General features: G+C 40.2%; 1 protein-coding gene across 1 annotated transcript in view; it reads left to right on the top strand.

Moving 5' to 3' along the window:
- The window catches only part of LOC124613194 (endothelial differentiation-related factor 1 homolog), an 82,537-nt gene that overhangs the window by 37,714 nt on the left and 23,036 nt on the right, over positions 1-21,787 (top strand). The window contains exon 4 of the mRNA XM_047141854.1: positions 18,796-18,889. Coding sequence (XP_046997810.1) covers positions 18,796-18,889 — 94 coding nt within the window. The remainder of the gene's footprint in view (positions 1-18,795; positions 18,890-21,787) is intronic.

Genomic DNA, 21,787 nt, shown 5'->3' with positions numbered 1-21,787 from the left:
GTAATCAGATTGAGAAACCACACCAGTCCTGGGTACTACCTGCATTAACAGCTTTTATAATATTAGACAACGACATTTTGTTTTTTTTCTTTAGCAAAACTTTGACGAACTTTGAGTTGATTTTCTTTCGCAGAAAGGAAAGTACGTCATACGAAGCAGTGGCAAGATAAGAGAGAAAAAAATGCTAGGATTTAAGGAATGAAGAAATGTGTACTGTCTTGCTTGTCTTTACTGGTTTCATGTATCCTATATTTAATTTTACGTCACACAAAACACCAAGTTATTAGCTAATAGGCCGTAAAGACTGCAAATTTTCTGAAGAGTTCTTGTTCTGCTGGTTACAAATAATCCCATCCCGTATCAACTGAGAGTTATTTTAGAGGGGGCAGGGTGTCAAACCGGCCGACTGGGAGCACCACAGGACATTTTAACTTCCTCTGGCCTGAATATAGTTTGATGGCACCCATTACAAAATATTACACGTTTGAATTCCACAGACCGAAATACAGAAACGTGCGCTGGAAGAAAGCTGTGTGAACGTGAAACACTTGAGGGAGGGGAGCACCATATTGCCCCGGTTTGGAAATATCGTAGATGCGGACCCGATGCGCAGAGCAGTCTGAGTTGTAGTGGGGAGATGGTATTCTCCATGTGTCCCGTGTTTACGTTAAGTGATTTTGCTGTTTACTCTTTGTTTATTGCTCTCACATCAAATGAAAATAAAATGGATTTCTGTGGCCGGGAGCTATCAAGTGAATTAAAATACATTCACATAATTATGGAAGGCTACAATACGTTATTAGTTTCAGCTTTTATTTTATTTCCACTTTCTGACAGTCAAGCATTAATCGCCTTGCAGAACAATGAAGTTATTTTTGTCGGTTTGTTAAAGAAATTTCACTTTTATTAATCTTTTCTGCTGAGGCAGTGTGTTTAATTCCACACTATTGGCTAGTTTGCACTTTCCGCTGCATTTAAAGTGCACATTTTCATCTTCTAGCACGTATGGCATTATGTCATAATAAAGAACCAAACATGAGGTAATACAGTACTGGTACTCCCTGAAAATTTACATCCGAATCTGGACATACGAATGTGCACTTTAAGCCGAATTATGCATTTTACTATGGTTCACAAAGCTCCCATGCTCTTGGAGTATCCTCTAATGTCTTGTTTCTTTTGTGAAATAATGTAAGATCTTCCTGTGGCATCGCAGCTGTGTAAGCACAGTGACGCGGGTTATCTGGCGCTCTCTGGCAACTGCTAAAGCGAACCTATTTCTAATAGGTCGTGGAAAAATATTCCAAATGGTTGTTTGAAAAGCGTTACTTTCCAAGTAAATTTCCTTTTACGCAAGATGAACTCTGTGCTCGAATGTGCGATGAATTTCTTAAATCACAGAGCATTTACCTCTCATTCAAAAATCAACTCTTTGAAAGTGACCATTCAGAATAATTTCGAGCCCAGAAGATCAGACGTTTATGTCGTTAAAAATTTTACTGGCACATTTAACACAGGAAATGTGTATTTTCATCTGGAAGAAAGTGTATCTTTAACAGGGAAATCCGGGAATTTTTTTCCCTCTTCCACGTATACACCCTGATACATCGCCTTCCCAAGTCTAGATGAAGATCAGACGTGTTTTTGGGTACCAGACCCTGACAGGTGTTACTGGCATTAACATCAGTGGCGTGTTATCTACCAACGCAAACTCAATTGCTGAGCACTATGCTCAAGCCACCGCATCAGAAAATTATCCGTCGGCATTTCGCACCCTCAAATGGCAGATGGAAAGGAGAGCCCTCTTGCTCACTGAATGTCACAGTGAACCCTATAATGCTCCATTTACAGAGTGGGAGCTCCTCAGCATCCTTGCACTTGCCCTCCGCTGCCTGAGCAACACCAACTGGGGTCCAGATCGCTCTACGCTGCTGCAGCTCTACAGAGCCCTTGCTCAATCCCGCCTTGACTATGGGAGTCTGGTTTATGGCTCAGCAGCATCCTCACTGTTGTGTTTACTCGACCCAGTGCACCACTGTGGGGTTGGACTGGCAGCAGAAGCTTTTAGGACAAGTCTGGTGACCAGTGTCCTGGTGGAGGCAAGAGTCCCTCCATTGAAGGTTACGCGTGCACAACTGCTCGCCAGTTACGTTGCACACATTCATAGTTCTCCTGAGCATCCGAATTACTGTCTCCTTTTCCCATCCCATCCCACATCGTCGGAGGCCCAGGTCAGGGCTTAAGATTGCAGTTCACATTTGATCTCTCTGAAGTGGAGTCCTTGCCTTTACCACCTATACTCGAGGTCCATTCATGTACACCTACATGGTGTACACCTCGGCTGAAGCTTCACCTGGACCTTTCACATGGCCCTAAGAACTCAGATAACCCTGCAGCTCTCTGCTGTCACTTCCTGTTGATTCTTGACATGTAGCAGGACCATGAAGTGGCTTACATTGTCGGCTCGATGGCTATTGTTCACGTTGGCTTTACTTATGTTCATGGAGGATGTAATGAACAGCACTCCTTGCCAGATGGCTGCAGTGTTTTCACTGCAGAGCTGGCAGCCATTTCTCATGCTCTTGAGCACATCCGCTCATGCCTTGGTGAGTCATTTATTCCCTGTACTGACTTCTAGAGCAGCCTACAAGATGTCGACCAGTGCTACCCCGCCATCCTTTGGTAGTAACCATCCAGGAGTCCATCTATGCCCTGGAATGGTCTAGTCATTCCGTGGTGTTTGTGTGGACCCAGGACACGTTGGAATCCCAGGAAATGAACTTGCCACTGAACCTGCCAACTGGCTGGCCAAATAGGCTACACGGAAACCGCTTCTGGAGATCGGCATCCCTGTAACAGACCTGTGATCATTATTATGCCATAAGGTTTTTCAGCTTTGGGAGACGGAATGGCATAATCTCAGAATGCCCAACAAACTGCGTGCCCTTAAAGCACTACAAATGTATGGAAAACCTCCATACGGGCCTCTTGCAGGTACTCTGTGGTTCTGTGCCGGCTCTGCATTGGCCATACGTGGCTAACACCTCCATCGCGAGGACCCACCACTGTGGCTCACATACGACTGTCGTTCACATCTTGCTGGACTGCCCACTTCTCTCTGAGGTCGCCACCCTCCCTCCATTTTAACTCTGTCGCACTTTCTTTGCATTTGTTTGTCTTGGTGGTCATCTTTTCCCTACATGTGTTCATCCCGCCTTGTCTTTTTGGGATGGACATTTTAATGTGTTGCAGAGTGGCTTCTCATCCTCTTTTATTATTGTGATCAGCCAGCCCAGACCATATGTTCTATGATTTTAATGCCTTTATCTGCTTTTCCTTGTGGTGTAAGTTTTCCCCTTCTTTGTTTGTTCCATTTGTTTTCTTTTTAGATGTGGTGTTGGGTGTTTTTGTACCTTGAGCTTTGCTTGTGTCGGGGGAAGGGACTGATGACCGTGTAGTTTGGTCCCATTGTACCCCAAGCCAACCAACCAACCAATCCACACTCGACCAAATCTGTAACCTGTGGTAGGGATGCTCATGAGGGCAATTGTCCGGCTCCTCCCCGCTGTATCAATTGCATTGGCAACTATGTAGCCTCCTCCTGAGATTGTCCCATGTATCTCGATGAACAGGCCATCCAAGAGATCTGGGTGAAGGAAAAAGTGCCTTACCCTGTTGCTCGAAGGTTTTGGCTAGTGGGAAACACTGTGTTTTACCATCCAGCACTTACAGTAATGTTCTTTCTACATCTCACTCCACGAAGGACATGTCCACACAGACATGTGACCTAAAATTCAGCACTGCGTTGTAAAATCTCCCAGTATCAGTCACATTCATGTCTCATCCTCCTCCAGCTGTGCAACAAACCACCAAACTTTCACCTCCAAGGGCAAAGACACCTGCTACGCAATAGGCAGGCTGGAAAGGACAGAAGGAAAACTCCCACAAAGACTTTTTTACATCCTTCCAGCCAACAAACTTCTGAATCATCATCGGCCACCTGAAAAGGCTCTAAGATATCAAACACAGAGATCCTCTTCAATGGTGTCACCATGTGATACCCTCACTAAACTGACTTCCGTGTTGCTGGTCACAACACCAACCGTTTTTCTGCCCTAGGTTCCACAGACCGACGGGGAGAATACCGACATCTCTGAAGATCTTATGGAGCAGGATCCTCCAGCTTATGTGACCTGTAGCGCTGAGTCTTCAAAGGTTATCATTCAGCAGCTGCCGAGGTGACCCCCCCTCCCCGCTTTCCTCATTATGACTCTCCTCCAAGGGAACATTCACAGCCTTAGATCCAACAAAGAGGAATTACGGCTGCTCATGGAATTGCAGTATCCACTTGTTCTCTGCCTCCAGGAAACAAAATTGCATCCTCACTACTGCCGTGACCTCTTGACAGTATTCCATCTCGTGGGGCAGCCGTGCTGCACATCTGATATGACATTCATAGTCAAACTATCTCCCTGACTACCCGGCTTCAGGTTGTTGCAGTCTGCATTTTCCTTACTCACTTCACCTTTTCCCTATGTACCGTTTACACCCCTTTGTCATTCAGTATCACAAGGGCAGACTTCCACCAGCTTATAGGGCAACTCCTTGACCCCATTCTGCTGCTCTGCAAATACAATGTGCACCATCCCCTGTGGGGTTCTCCCAGAACCTGTCAGAGGTACCCCCTTGGCTGACCTCAATCACCTTAACCTCAACTGCCTTAACATTGGAGCACCCACGTTCCTTTCAGACTCAACATACACCTCTCCTGCACTGCCCAGCTTGCCTGTCATCTCGAGTGGTCCATTCTCTCTGACACGTATGCAAGCGATCATTTCCTGTGTGCTATCAGTTTGCTGACACCTACCCCACGTACATGTACAGCCAGATGACAGCTTTCTAAGGCCCACTGGATGCTTTATTCCTTCTTGATGACCTTCTATGAACAACATTTCCCCAGTTGTGATGACCATTTAGAATACCTTACGAATGTTATCCTTACCACCGCAGACTGTTCCATTCCTCACACTCCATCTTTACTGCACCATGTCCCAGTCCCTTGACGGACTGATCCATGTTGCAATGCAATTTGTGCACAGAGAGATGCTCCCTGCATTTAATTATAGTCATCATATGTTGTCTGCATTATCTATTAAAAGTTGCATACACAGTGTCATCACATTCTTAATGATAGCAACAAAGTTAGCTGGATTTCATTTACTAGTTCTTTCAACAGTTACACTCCCTCTTAAATTGTGTGGGCCAACCTTTGACAGCTCTCAGATGGGACAAGGTCCATTCCTGAATTTCCAGCCTGATGTAGCAGACGATGTCATAGTGGACCCTATTGCTAGCTCCAACACCTTGGCCAACTATTTTGATGAGTTTTTGAGCTCCACGTACTATCACCCTGCCTTCCTCCATTGGAAACAAGTGGAGGTGGCTTGGACAACACCCTTCTCTTCTCAGAATCGTTAATGATACAATGTCACCTTTACTATGAGGGAGCTAGATCATGCTCTCACTTCATCTGGATCCTCTGCCCAAGGGCCAGATGGTGTTCACATTCACATGTTGCAGCTCCTTTCTCCTTCATAAGTACAATTGCATCCAGGTAGAGGGCACGTTTCCCAGACACTGGCATGAAGTCACTGTCATACCCATACCTAAACCCAGTGAAGACAAACACCTTTCTAGCTACTACCCAATTTCTGTTACCAGCTGTGTTTGCAAGGTGATGGAATGTACGATTCATGCCTGACTGGTGTGGTGGCTCGAGTCTTGCAATTTACTAACGACTGCACAGTGTCGATTTTGAGTGTGCCGTTCTGCAGTTGAACATCTTGTCACTTTCGTCAGCCGATGTCCCGAATGCTTTTCTGCATAAATACCAGACTGTTGCCATGTTTTTTGATTTGGAGAAAGCATATGACACGAGCTGGAGGACTGGTATCCTCCGTAGTCTCTACACATGGGGTTTCCATGGTTGGCTGCTCTGTTTCCTTCGGGGATTTTTAAAAAACCATGTTTTTAAGGTACGTGTGGGTTCTGCCTTGTCAGACAACTTTATCCAGGAAACCAGTGTGCCTCAGGGATTTACCCTGAGCGTTGTCCTCTTTGCTATCGACATTAACTCTGTTGTGGCCTGTCTCCTGCTAGGCATCTCTGGCTCCCTTTTTGTCAACGATTTTTCAATCTATTGCAGTTCTCCACGGACTTGTCTCCTTGAGCAGCATCTTCAGTGTTGTCTCTATCATCTTTCTTTGTGGAGCTTCGACAATGGCTTTCACTTTTCCATTGACAAAACCATTTGCTTGAATTTCTGGTGGCGGAATTTGTTTCTTCCACTGTCTTTACATCTTGGCCTGTTGCTCTTCCATTTATTGAAACCCCAAAATTCCTTGGGCTCATGCATTTGTGGTCTTCCCACGACTTACCTGGCCACCCACTGTACGGGGTCCCTCAATGTTCATGTCCTCAGCGGTACTTCCTGGGGAGTGGATCGAACCACCCTCCTCCGTTTGTATTGGTCCCTCATCCATTCAAAACTAGACTGGGTGTTGGTCCATCTTAATCCATCTCAATACAATCTACAATTGTGGCATCCGTTTGACCACTGGCACCTTTTACAGTAGTCTGGTTGAGTGTCTGTGCAAAAGCTGCTGAACTACTTTTGTTATACTGTCATGATCTTCTCCTCAGCACGCACACTTGACATTTGCCACCCATCCTATGCATCCTTTTTCGATGACTCCTTTTATTTTTATTTATTTATTTATTTATTGTTCCGTGGGACCAAATTAAGGAGAAATCTCCATGGTCATTGAACGAGTCAATACATGAAATTATAACACGATATTAGAAACAAGTCGTAAGTTTAAATGAAGAAAATCAACAATGTAACACTGGAATTTGCTTAATTTTTTAGCTCTTCCAGGAGCTCCTCGACAGAATAGAAGGAGTGAGCCATGAGGAAACCCTTCAGTTTAGACTTAAGTGTTTCGGCTACTGCTAAGATTTTTGAGTTCTTGTGGTAGCTTATTGAAAATGGATGCAGCAGAATACTGCACTCCTTTCTGCACAAGAGTCAAGGAAGTGCATTCTACATGCAGATTTGATTTCTGCCTAGTATTAACTGAGTGAAAGCTGCTAACTCTTGGGAATAGGCTAATATTGCTAATAACAAACGACATTAAAGAAAATATATACTGTGAGGGCAATGTCAGAATTCCTAGATTTTTGAATAGGGGTCGACAAGAGGTTCTCGAACTTACACCACATATAGCTCGAACAGCCCGTTTTTGAGCCAAAAATACCCTTTTTGAATCAGAAGAATTATCCCAAAAAATAATACCATATGACATAAGCGTATGAAAATATGCGAAGTAGACTACTTTTCGTGTTAAAGTGTCACTTATTTCAGATACTGTTCTAATGATAAATAAAGCAGCATTTAGCTTCTGAACAAGATTCTGGACATGGGCTTTCCACAACAGCTTACTATCTATCCGAACGCCTAGGAACTTGAACTGTTCCGTCTCGCTTATAGTATGCCTATTCTGTCTGATCAAAATATCGGTTCTTGTTGAATGGTGAGTTAGAAACTGTAAAAACTGAGTCTTACTGTGATTTAGCATCAAATTATTTCCCACAAGCCACAAACTTAATTCATGAACTACATTATTTGTTACTGTTTCAGTATTACACACAAGATCCTTCACTATCAAGCTGGTGTCATCAGCAAACAGAAATACTTTTGAATCACCTGTAATACTAGAAGGCATATCATTTATATAAATAAGAAACAGCAATGGCCCCAGCACCGACCCTTAGGGAATGCCCCACTTAACAGTGCCCTATTGGGACTGAACATCACTACCACTCTCAATATTGCGGAGAATTACCCTCTACTTTCTGTTCTTAAAGTAAGAGGCGAACCAATTGTAAGCTACTCCCCTTACTCCATAATGGTCCAACTTCTGCAGTAATATTTTGTGGTCAACACAGTCAAAAGCCTTGGTTAAATCAAAGAAAATACCTAGCGTTCGCAACCTTTTATTTAGTCCGTCCAAAACCTCACAGAGAAAAGAGAATATAGCATTTTCAGTTGTTAAACCATTTCTAAAACCAAACTGAACATTTGACAGCAAATTATGTGAATTTAAATGCTGCAGTAACTTTGTATATACGACCTTCTCGATAACTTTAGCAAACACCGATGACATAGAAATAGGTCTAAAATTGTCAACATTATCAATGTCTCCCTTTTTATAAAGTGACTTCACTACCGAGTACTTTAATCGGTCAGGAAACCGACCACTCCTAAAGGAAAAGTTACAGATATGGCTGAGAACTGGGCTAACATACATAGAACAATACTTCAGTATTCTGCTAGATACTCCGTCATATCCATGAGAGTTCTTTGTCTTTAGTGATTTAATTATTAACTCAATCTCCCTCTTGTCAGTATCATGGAGGAGCATTTCAGGTAAAAGTCTCGGAACACTTTTTTCTAAGAGCGCTATATGATTCCCTGTTGGGACTAGGTTTCTATTTAGTTCACCTGCTATATTCAGAAAGTGATAATTAAATACTGTACATATATGCGACTTATCAGTAACACGGACATTCCCACTACTCACTGATTCTATATCCTCGACCTGTCTCTGCAGACCAGCAACTTCCTTTACGACTGACCATGTGGTTTTAATTTTATCCTGAGACTTAGCTATTCTATCTGCATACCACATACTTTTTGCCTTCCTAATAACATTTTTAAGCACCTTACAATACTGTTTGTAATGGGCTGCTGCATTTAGATTTTGACTGTTTCTAACGTTTTGATATAATGACCACTTTGTTCTACAAGATATTCTTATCCCTCTAGTCAGCCACCCAGGCTGCCTGTTTGTGCTTGTACCCTGTTTTAAACGTTCTAACGGAAAGCAACTTTCAAAGAGCATGAGATAAGTCTTGAGAAAAGCATTATATTTATCGTCTACTGTATCAGCGCTATAAACATCTTGCCACTCTTGTTCCTTTATAAGGTTTACAAAGGTCTCTACAGCAACTGGATCAGCTTTTCTGAAGAGCTGATGACTATATTTAACACGTGTTGCAGCACAAAAATCTTTTAGAGTTAAAATTTGTGCATCATGATCTGAAAGGCCATTCACCTTTTTGCTAACAGAATGCCCTTCTAGTAATGAGGAATGAACAAAAATGTTGTCTATGGTTGTTCTACTGTTCCCTTGCACTCTCGTTGGAAAGAACACGGTTTGCATAAGATTATATGAATTAAAGAGGTCTACCAGCATCCTCTTCCTTGCACAATCACTTATACAATTAATATTGAAGTCACCACATATAACTAACTTTTTGTATTTCCTGAACCAAGAACCTCCTCTAGCTTTAGCAAAAACGTTGTGAAATCGGAGTCTGGGGATCTATAAATAACAACAGTTAGAAGTTTAGCTCCGTTAAATTTAACCACACCTGCACAACATTCAAACACCTTTTCAGTGCAGTACTTTGAAACATCAATTGACTCAAATGAGATGCTGTTTTTCACATACATGGCTACTCCCCCACACCGCAAAGAGCTCCTCGAAAAGCTGCCAACCAACCTGTATCCTGGTAAAGGAAGCCTCTGAATTATCTCCTTATTTAAGATGTGTTCAGATATACCAATAATTTCAGAGTCAACATCTATAAGCAGTTCACTAACTTTATCTCTAATACCTTGTATATTTTGATGAAATATACTAATTCCCTCATTACTCGGATACCTGAGTTTTGTCAAAAGTGATTCCCTTGTTAGAGAGACTTCCCTTAAGCAGGAATACCTATCAGCTGACTTCAATCTAAAAAAGGTGCAGCTCTAACACCCACTACTGCAGGAATTTTCCCATGAGAGATCCCACCACCCCCACCTATGCTGTCACCTATAAGCTTTGCCAACCTCCCTTTCCCATACCTGTTGAGGTGCAGGCCATGTCTAGTGAAACCCGTCCTGCTGATAGACTCCACCGACACCAACTGAAATGTGACCCATGCTTTCTGTCATCAGCGCACCCCAAAGTCTCATGTTATTACGCCTGACGGCTGTATTAAGATGAGGCCGATCGTGACGCTGAAACAGTTCCACGAAATGCACATTCGTGTTGCCAGTCTGAGTGGCTATCTTTTCCAGTTCACCATCTATGTTATACTCCCCATCCCTATGAATACTATTACCAGCCTCATCCACAATCACTACCTGGTCCTCTTCAGTAAAATCCCTACATAACCCCCCCTATGTTAACAGTCACCTGAGCCAACCCTGCATTAGGCTTCACAATGCTGGTGACCTGATACTCACTCCCCAGCACTTCCTGCAACTGCTGGCCTACCCCTCTGCCATGAGAACTACCTAACAGCAGAACCTCCTTCTTCCTATTCAATTTTGCAACTGTTCTAGGCACAGTAACTACTGAGGTCTGCTGCATACTTCCTACATCTACAGCTACTAGAGATTCCTCTCCACTAGACTCTGACAGTTGGTCATATCTATTGTAAACACCAATAGTAAAACTATCTGAAAATCTTCTTCTCCTAGCAGATCTCTTGCCAACAGCCAGCTCCCATTCCCAACCCCCTTCTCCCTCCTCATCCTATCTAGCTCCTGCACCTGAAGGGCACAGATCTTACGCTCCTGCTCCTCTATCAACTTACTCTTGTTACATAACCTGCAGTTCCAGGAGAGGATCTCACCAGAATGCCCACTGGCTTCCCCACTGCATTCCCCCCCAGTGAAAATACTTCGAACAAGTCTCACACTGCAATCCACTACTCACGAACCTATGGCAAAGCCCCCACTTCTCACTCATGGTAAAATTTTACTTTTTCTAAGTTCCGCTACTACAATAAGAAGATGTTAAAAACCTGACTACAATAATCACAAACTTACTCTACAAGGGAAGTAACTACTATTATTAAGAGTATTAATAAACAACAAATATGAATATAACAAAAGACTAATACAGAAAGAGAATCAAACGTCTAATGACACAGTAACGAAGCTGAAAACAGTTCCCAAAAGGTTCTTCTGAAATTATTTCACCAGAAAACACCAAGAACACCGGTTGAAGACTACTAAAGTTCCTAAATAAACCACTGTACACAAACAATTAATTAGTACTTAGCTTTCGATGCGCCGCTACAGCTGCAACTGGTCAGCGCGGAATGTAAACACAGGCAAGAGGTTAAGTTGCTCGATACGAAACACTCACAAATATCAGGTCACAACACAAGAAAGGCAGAGGTGAATGAAGAAACTACTAATGCGTCACTTATATAGTAAATATTATCACAAAAACCGTTAAAATATGTATCTGAAACCTAAAAATATATGAAAACTTAGAGAGCGATCTCACACGCAGTCACTCGCTTATGACGTCACACCAAAGACCCCACTATGCGGCCTGTTCTGTTACCTCCTGGAGTTTACTTTTGGTGCTTGCTCCGGTAGCTTACCTTCACACGAACTGCCACTTTCCCAGTGGGTGTGAACCCTTCCATCACCTTGGCTTCGTCCAGCAGCTTGTGTTCATCTTGGACTTCATTCATTTACAAAGGTCACTACTCCAGACTCACTGTATCGCCGTAAGTTTCTTGACCTTTGCACAGAACTTCATGATAGTACTTTTTTGTACACTGATGGCTCTTGGACTGACTGTGTCCGGTGTGCGTTCATTGTTGGAACTGACAGATTTATGTTATCTGCTTCTGGAACTCTGCTCAGTATTTACAATGGAGCTCTTCATCCTGTATCATACCATGCAGTACGTCCGGTGACACAGGCTTTTCAATTGTCATATACTGCGACATGTTGCTCCCTTCAGAGTCTCTGTGCTGTACACTGTCCATCCTGTAGTGCAACGGGTCCAGGAAAGCTTTTACTTGCTCACTGTTGATGGAACCACTGTGATGTTTACATCGATCCCTGGTCATGTCAGTGTTATTGGAAATGAGACTGCTGACGCTGCTGCCAAGGCTGCATTCCTGCTACCTCAGCCCAGTAGTTCTGCCATTCCTTCTGATGATATCTGTGTTGCCACCTATCGGCAGATGGTGTCACTTAGGCATCAGCACTGGTCTTCCATTCATGGGAACGAGCTACGAGGAATTAAACCTCTCCAGCAGCTTGGCTGACCTCCCTTCATCCCTCTCACCACGAGCAGGTCATTTTAGCAGTGTTGTGTATTGGCACTGCCTTTTTAGCAGTCACCATTTGTTAAGTGGTGATCCCCCACCACTTTGTGCTCACTGTTCTCTAACTTTGATGGTTCGACGTTTCCTGACAATGCCATTTTTTTAACACTTAACATTCTCATTTATGTTTTCCTTCTGAGTTATCAGCTGTTTTAGTGAACGATGCACAGGCTGTTGCTCACGTTTTACTTTTTATCCAACGTAGTAATATTGCGAAAGACAGTTGATTTTTAGTTCAGAACCTCCGCTGTCTCTAAGGCATCTTTTATGGCCCTTTTGCCAAGAGAAAGTCCCTGTTTCAACTGTCTTTCCTTCTGTTGATTGGGCTAAATGTGTAGTCACTTTTAACTCCTTTTTAGTCTTTGTTTTCTACAGTTCTGACATGGGCATGTATGACCCTAGCTGTTTTTGTTCCCTAAAACAAAACAAACAGACAAATTTGATGATTTTTTTTCCTGACGGAGCCAACTTCAATCGGAGGTAAGAACCATTAATTCTGGTGCCAAATGTTTTCAGTATTATTTCTACTTAATACTAGGCCTAAAATGTTACAGTAAACAAGCTGAGGTATGTACTGTTTTTCGGTACAAAGTTACAGTTTTTTTACAAAATCACCAATTTTAAGAGCAGTATGGAAAAAGGATTTTGCAACATATTTCAGAAAAAATCTGAACAATGCAGCCTACCTTTTGTACATCATATCAACTTAATGGCGTATACTCTAAATGCAAATAAAAGACTGAGGTCTGTGTGTCAACTCACTACTAAGTAGTAGATCTCTGAAAATAGGTAACTTGTGCCTGACCGATGATCCGGTACACACCCTTGAGTCTTTAAACCAGAATTTATGAATAATAATTAAGAGTTAGGAGAGCGCTTTTTGACAGTTTTGCTATTAGGCATGATGGTAATCATGTACCGAATATGACTAAATTTTGAATTGGTCGCCTTAGGATCCAACAAAGTGTGTGTGTTTACATGGAATGACCCACAGATTTGATGCCTGCTGCTTTTACTCATTAGCTCCTTTTGTGCTCCATTTGTATTCTGGTCAGCAAAGTGAACATCACTTGCTTAACCCCTATTGTCAGTTTTCTGTGCTCAAGTTGGGTGTGACATTTTGTGAGACAAGCGAACAGCAGCAAGACAATCATTCTCTGAGGAGTCCTGTCACCTACCACAGTTCTTGAACCAGGCTTGCGAGATTTTGAAGAGGAGGATAGGAACATAATACACTAAAATGCCCTTTGGATAGTGCTGATGTTATATTAGTACTTGTTAACCACACTAAAACAGTTTGCCGAATGTTGATGTCTCGTTTCCATGCCTAATATGGTAAGTTATAAAAAAGCATGCCAAAAAGTTTGGTATTAAGTTTTCAGCATGAGTTTGTACATCCTTGATTATTTTCATCTTTTGGGTCCATTGCACTTTTACATCCACCTTGTATGTTTGCAAACTCTTCTAAAGATGCATCTGTACATATTGATTTATTTGTCAACATGACGCCCGCATCTCGTGGTCGTGCGGTAGCGTTCTCGCTTCCCACGCCCGGGTTCCCGGGTTCGATTCCCGGCGGGGTCAGGGATTTTCTCTGCCTCGTGATGGCTGGGTGTTGTGTGCTGTCCTTAGGTTAGGTAGGTTTAAGTAGTTCTAAGTTCTAGGGAACTGATGACCATAGATGTTAAGTCCCATAGTGCTCAGAGCCATTTGTCAACATGACAAAAAGTTTGTTTCCTTCTCAGAGCCTGGTATGGGTATGTAAACAGAATGATCTGTACTTTATAGCTTATCACAGTTTGTTAAATTCTATATCTATCTTGCTGATTGAACATGTTACTCTTTGCATCAGAGCTACCCTGGTGGGCTGTCTCACTCTTGCGTTGGGTGTTTGAGTGCTGACCTTGATGTCCTTTATTATTATTATTATTAAAATGCAGCATAATTCTAAATGTCCAGTCAAGTGTCCGTTAATCTACTAGCACAGTAATTCGTTCATAGAAATCTTCTCAAGCCAGGAGTCTTGTGTTGGATCACTTATTGGAAGGGTACCAATACATTTTGCAGTAGGTAACAGGAAACCTTCAGAGTCAAAATATGGTGTCATCTGTATACTTGGCGATATCTTGATTATTCCACAATGAGTAAACAGTTACTTTCAATTTTTATGAAATTGATGCAGTCTATGACAAATATTGTAGTTCCCCAAAATTGCAAAAAAAGTTTTGGATAAATCAATGAAATTAAAGACTTTAAATACTGAGGAAAAATCATTGGGGTGAGCAAAGAGGCAAATAACACCATTTTCCAGAAGATATCACATCGACTCAAAGGGAACACCTACAGTAAAAAATGTACTCCATTAATAAGAAAATATTAGGTACTTTAGAATATTTATAAAACCACAAGCACTTCATGTTGCAGAGTGCATTGCCACACATGAAGTAGGAGAAATAGCAAAATTCAAGGAAAAAGAGGACACTACTTCAAAAAATTCAGGGACCCACTGTAGACAGAGAAGACAATTATAAATTAAGATGCAACAGAGAACTGTGTTAACAAATAATCTCCTAACTCTTGACAATCTGGAGAAGGTAGGACAACAGAGTAACTAAAAGAATATTGTAATATTTGAATAATAGGAGGAACAAAAATCAGTTGATGAAAGATACTCAGTGATTTAAAAAGATAAAATTATTTGAGTAAGTTGTTAAAAACAGAAAACTTCAGAACCAAAATGAAAAATTTCAGGGTTTTCAAGAAAAGTGAAGCAATGTGGAAGAATCTTGACACAATAACAAAAACAATAGCAGAGTGAAAGAATGAAACAGTTTGACATTGATTCATCATAGCACAATTTTCAGACCCATTTGAAATTGGCAGGGATGTGAAGACTGAAATAGGTATTATACTTAGTTTGTATCAACAACTGGGGTGGCCTTTTATTATTTGACTATACAATTATTGATATAACAGTACTGTCTGAATGTGTAGTAACTAGTAAATGAGTGAAAAAGTAGGGGGAGAACCTGATTAGAGTATTTGTTTTGTGTGGTCCACTGTTGCCCAAATTTGATATGAAATGATGCAGTAAAGGCTTTGTTTTCAGATTTTGTTTCATGTGAGAAATATATAAACTGAAATGACCAGTTCTTTGAGTTTTAGTGCAGGAATTCATCAGTAGATCAGACATTAAATGTCAAAAACTCTTGAACAGTCGAAAGGCTGTTTACATAAGTGTATAATTTTTCCTTTGCTTCTCTCTTTAGACTGGAATTGTTAAAGTTATGAGCATATTTGTGTTTTGTTGGTGTTGTCATTTATACTCTTCCTTTTAGAAATGTTTCATATTTCTTGGCCTGGTAGCCGTGGTCAGTAATTTTTCTGCTCAGCAAGCCATGAAACAGGGTGTAAAAAAAACATAATGATAGGTTACACATTTCATTTCTCAGATTTCTCACTACAATTTGTTTTTATCAAACTAAACATGAGTACACGTCTCTAGGACTGTTTATTCACAAAAAAAGAAAAGGAAAAAGCAGTGCTTTAGAGGCTTCTCTTCCTCGGAGCCTCTACCTCTGTGAGCTCATCCACATCCTGTTGCATAAATTTCTAAATGTCTTCTTCCCTGTTTTAAAGACTAAGTTTTGCTGTGGATGCATGTTGCTCTGTTACTGTCAGCATGTGTGAGAAATTAAAATACTCTGGTTCAGAATATGAGGAATGAACTTTCTGTGCAATTCTTAGGGATTAATCTGATAATCTCAGTAACCTGTCAGAGATAAATTGTCTTGTACTAGAGTTTTATTGACATATTGAAGTACCGTAACTTTTTCATTGGTCAGTCTTTTTCCATCTGTCGTGTCTGTGTTGTTGCATGCAGTCAACATCCATGTTCTTCTTATCATGCAACTTGACTGTCAAGTTGGCACAAACTCAGTTTATCCTAGATTCATTTCCACGTGCAGTTTTCATCTGATCTCATATTCACAGCACCAAGTGTGGTTGTTCAATAATTGTGAAGCCAGGAACTGCATCTGGACTCTGAATACCAGCTGTTTACACAAGACTATTTCATTTGGTTTGAATAATTAGATATATTGGCACTTTCAAAAACAATAAGCTTTGTTAAATGAAAAACTTCTGATGTGGATGTACACTGAACTGATAATGTACCTAATTTTGAATAACATTCTCGTCCAGCATTTACAAAGTTTACATTGAAGTGAACCATTCCAAAAGTAACACAAAACACTGTCAAAACAATTCTGTTTAAAATTCAAGTGTTGAAAAGTACATTTTATGGATCAGTGAATGCCAAGTTTTACCCAAGCTGTGAGAAAAGAAATAGTAATGAAGTAAATCTACTTTTTAATTTGTTACGTATTTCTGCATTAGTAACTGACAAGAAAACATCATCAACTTGACCTCATATTTTAAGGAGAGACAAGTACACTTACAAGAAATTGGCTCCAGCAATCAGTCCTGCATGAAAATTTGGTCCACAATTCTGATAATGGCAGTTACGGCCTTCTGAAAGTACAGCTTTTAAACTTTGTGAGCACTGGTCATTTGTCACTCACTCTGCTGTACTACAGCTGCCAGTGCCCAAGTGTGAAGTACTGTAAAACAGAGTGACAACCAGCGCCTTCTTCGTGTGATTTTGGTTAGTGGGGAAGAGAAGACTGGTGGTGCACCAATCTGCTCATGTGTTCTGGAATTTTAATTGAGAAAATGTTACTCTATGCGAAAAATAGAAAGTAATATCAGTAGCAAGATTTAAATGTTGTACACATATTCAGTTATTTTAATTTTTAATTTTGACAGTACTCTTGTATTGTATCATGCAGCTATATATCTGCTTCAAAATCAAAATGAATAAACCTAAGCGACAGGAGAATTATTTTGAAATGAAAGTAATGATTTTAGATCTACAATTTAATTGTGCCAGTCACATTGAAGAATAGCATGTATCCAGCAGATGTACTTCATTTAACAGTGCCAACATTAAATCCCAAAGAAAAAAAAAATACAACAGCAAGGTTAGTAACTAAACAGTGTTATACTACTTCTTTAATGACACACTAATTTGTTTCATTCATTTACACTGCATTTGTGAATCCCAACATAAAAATGTTCAAAGGAAAGGTATCTCTGGCACTAGCCACAGGTTAAAAACCGCACACTTCAGCACAACGAACAAAGCATGTTACCCATGTCAAAACAGTAATTTTGGGGTGACACAGGTGTGTATGAAAGTTTAAAATTTATACTTTCAGATCATAACAGGCTACTATCAGAATTATGGCCCAAATTTTCATGCTGGATAGATTGCAGAGGCTAATGTGTTAGAAGTGTTTTTTTTTTTTAAAAAAAAGAGCTGAAGTTGTTGATTTCTTAGTTTACAAATAACATTGGTTGGTTTCATTTACTGTAAATAGTATTTTGGTGTAGTGGTTATAGTCAATGGCTGGCAATGTGTGATGACTGGTAAAACTTGTCAGGTCTTCATTATTAATTCGTGTCAGGTCTTAGTTTTAATAACAGTGGGAACAATGAGTCCTTGAGAAAAATCTGCTGAACTAATTTAAAAGAACTCAAACATCTACATCTTCTCTTGGCAATCACTGTGTGTGTGTGTGTGTGTGTGTGTGTGTGTGTGTGTGTGTGTGTGTGTGTTCTCGAAGTCTCATTGTTCCCACTGTTATTAAAACTAAGATCTGATGCGAATTAATAATGAAGACCTGACACAAGTTTTACCATTGATCATACATTGCCAGCCATTGACTATAACCACTATACCACAATACTATTTACACACACACACACGCACGCACGCACTATAGCGAGTCTACTCTTATTTCTGTAGTACCTGTGGGAGCGGTATTTAGTGTAGTGACATGATTTTCTTCTGTGCATTACTCACGTAAGTTAGTTCCAGAAAGTAGTGGTTTGATCTAAAGGAGTGAACAATATTTATCATTCTTGTAAAGATGTAAACATAGAATTTAATAGACATGTTGCTAAACTGCTCATTATCATTTATTAATCTTCGATATATTTGTTCCACAACTCTGGTTTAGGTTCACCAGCTAAATGATGCAAGTTCTTTGGCAAATAACTGTACTGTGTTTTACTGCTGAAATATCACAGACACTGTCATGAAGACCATATTTGTTTCAGCCAATAATAGCTTAGTGCTCCATTGAAACACTCAAGCATTTCTGGTTTTTCAACTTGTTGATGAATAACAGTCACAGTTTGTCTTATTCCTTTGTTACTTGTGTTTGATTTTGCGTTGATAACAGTGTATTCACCTGGCCAGAAATCCTGTTCATCCTGACACCACCTTGTCTATTTCCGAATGTATCCAACTTCAACCTATTTACAGTTGTGCATCTCAGTTTGGAAATGTAAAATTTACTGTAACTCAGTGATTATTTTGTTATTTAAAAATCATGTAAACAGATTTCTTCAGACTGAAAGAAATCATAAAAATGTTGTTGTTTTTCCACAGTGATGTATGTATGTGTTCTGTTTCAGAAAGTTAATGAGAAGCCGCAAGTTATCAATGATTATGAAGCTGGCCGTGGTATTCCCAACCAGATAGTACTCGGAAAAATAGAAAGAGCCATTGGTGAGTCTTTCATGTTGTTAGCGTTATTTAATTATTCAGTTCAGCATATGTAGATCCCATTTTATATTTGCAAGTGTTTAACAACTTTTTTAATTACATCTGCTGCAGTGTCAAAGAGGCACTTCTTCACATGTCCATCTTCAGCAATAGTCTTTAATGATTTCACAATTTTTCTACTCGCCATACAACTTGTATTTTCCGAATTGTTGCACTGTGTCCTCAGTTTGGCACTCATTTGCTGTTGCTTGTCCCATTATTGGAAATTAATATTTTAATTTTGTCTTTCCATAATAGCCCTGTTGTTCAACTATGTATTTTGTAGAAAGTGCCTTTTCATATTATAGTAAAAAAACCCTTTTTACACTTTTCAGCAGACTGAGTCAAAGAAGTCTTAAATGCAGGAAAATATAAAATATAGCAAAGCATGGGAAATACAAGAAGCTATAGATTTCATAACTTTCATTCTTGGTTTACGAAGACTGCCATCTTTAGTATTTTAACCATTATTGTATTACAAGTTTTATTCGCCGTAATTTTAAAGGGTTATTGATTAGTCGTCTCACATTAAAGCATGAACGTCTTTTTACTGTGGTTTCATGAAAGACTTCTGTTTTTGTGTTTTATTTACACCATTCGACGTGATCGAAACAAGGAAGAAAATGCCTGTTTGTACGTTTTAGTTCTCTTATGATTATCACAAAAGCAGTGGCTTTGTGTGTGTGCGCGCGCGCGCACACACACACACACACACACACACACACACACACACACACACACACACACACACACGTACGTTCCCTTCTTTGTTGCAGACACGTTCAGTTGATAATCACAACACAGGCGGTGGCTGAATGCTGTTCATTCTGATCCTGTGCATAGTGTAAATAAAGCACAGGAGCAAGAGTATTTCATGAAACCACATTTAAAAGATATTTCCTAGCATAAGACTTATTATTCATAATCATTATAAAATTATGGTAAATAAAAGTTGTAACAAAATGTTTGTTGAAACAGTTGGCGGTCTTCGTAAACAGAGAACAATAGGCACAAAATCTATGGTTTGTTACCAACAAGGTTGTCGCTCAGTTCAGGGTGAGAAAGAGTACGGAAATTGACTTGTTACGGAGCATCTTTAGGAGGAATGTTTACATGTGATATCAGGTTGAACCAGCCTAAGACCTCATACTAGAGTTACCAACTCTCCCATATTATACAGGAACTCCCGTATTCTTCTGAATTTTAAGCATACACCCGTCTCCCGTTTTTATTTTATATGGGAGATACAATCTGCTGTATTTGAGAAAAAGACACCGATTAAGATTTAAACCTGCTGCATATTTTTTGAATACCCTTGCTGGATGATCGTTACGGCATAGTATTATTGATACAGTTACTACATCGATATGTAGGGAACACAAAACACATCATGGTGTCACAAGTCACGTTGCGATTATGTTGTTTCTTTGTCATTCGGCCTAGACCGAGTTACGCGAAATTGAAGAATCCAAATATCTGCATAAAAAGTGCGGAAAGTGCTTCTGTATTTACCAGAAGAAATGGGAAGAAACTCATTTGTGGGTTAATCCTGTAAAAGGAAACAATTCTAGAGCATATTGCACCCTTTGCAAGCATGAATTCAGCGTAGCACATGGTGGTAATACAGATTGTCAGCAGCACGCCAACACCAAAGGACACAAAAGCAGAGTTAGGGGAAGTAACACTTCTAAGATATCCAGCTATTTTCAATGCCTGAGTGATAGTCCCACTGGTGGTGAATCTGACAGAGTTGCAGTGGGCGAGTTATCGTTTGTGCATCCTACAGTGAAACACAACCTAAGTTACGTTAGTATGGACTGTGCAAATAAACTTGCAAAGAACGTATTTATGGATTCGGATGTGGCCAAAAAAATACGTTGTGGTTGGACAAAAGCAGAGTCTATTGCAAAAAACGCATTAATGCCTAGAAGTGTAAGTGATCTTCTAGCTGTGCGTAATGATCCAGAGGAGTGTAGCACCTTTTTTTTCTGTGACTTCAGGTGTGTCGAATTTCAAGAACAGGAAAATGTTTCCTATAGTAACAGGTACTTTGAACCTTGTGTTGGCATTAGAAATAAACTGGGTCATTCCATGTCAATTCAGCCAATTTGAGAAAATGTTCCAACTGATAATCTCAGATATGGCTGAAATTTAGCACACGAATGATACCAAGTGTGTAACACTCTGTACAAAATTTTAAGTTCCCCTGCCAATTAGTTCCAGAATTATGGCTTGTGAAAGAGGGTGGCGTGACCCGGAAATTGCAACCCGCATCTGGCAATCTATCTTCAGACCCAACTTCATGGTCTTAATAACTTTGGAACTATTCTGCACAGTCCAGTGAAATTTTTACAACCCAGTAACACCCACTTAGAGAACACACTCTATGAATCAAAACACCAACAACATATTTCTGAGGGAAAATAAAAATTCCAAAATGTGATTAAAAAAATGTAATACATAAAAAGGTACATATTGTAGGTGCCCTCTATGCCAAATATAATTCACTCAAAAAGGGTATAATTTTTTTTTTTGTGGTAAGCTTAATGTGGCCTAAACACGCACAGAACTCATCTTGTCCGTATCAGTCACACAAACAGAGTTACGTGCACACGAAAATACGAAAATTTGAAAAATTACCTGAAAAACATGGATTTTTGAAGTGTGGTATCACAAAAGGGACAAGTGATATCCAAGCCAAATTTCAAATACTGCATAAGTAGACCATAATATAATATGTGGCAAAATTTCAACTTGTTATTGCAAGGCATTTGTGTACAATAAAAGTTGACAGAGATGTATTTGGTTACATTTCTTTTAACACGATTTAGCAAGTAATAGTGATGATGCAGACAGCTTGTT

This window comes from Schistocerca americana, chromosome 4 (assembly GCF_021461395.2).
Source record: "Schistocerca americana isolate TAMUIC-IGC-003095 chromosome 4, iqSchAmer2.1, whole genome shotgun sequence".
Classification (NCBI taxonomy): Eukaryota; Metazoa; Arthropoda; class Insecta; order Orthoptera; family Acrididae; genus Schistocerca; species Schistocerca americana.
The sequence above is the reverse complement of the archived record's forward strand: the minus strand, read 5'-3'. Positions and strand labels throughout refer to the sequence as shown.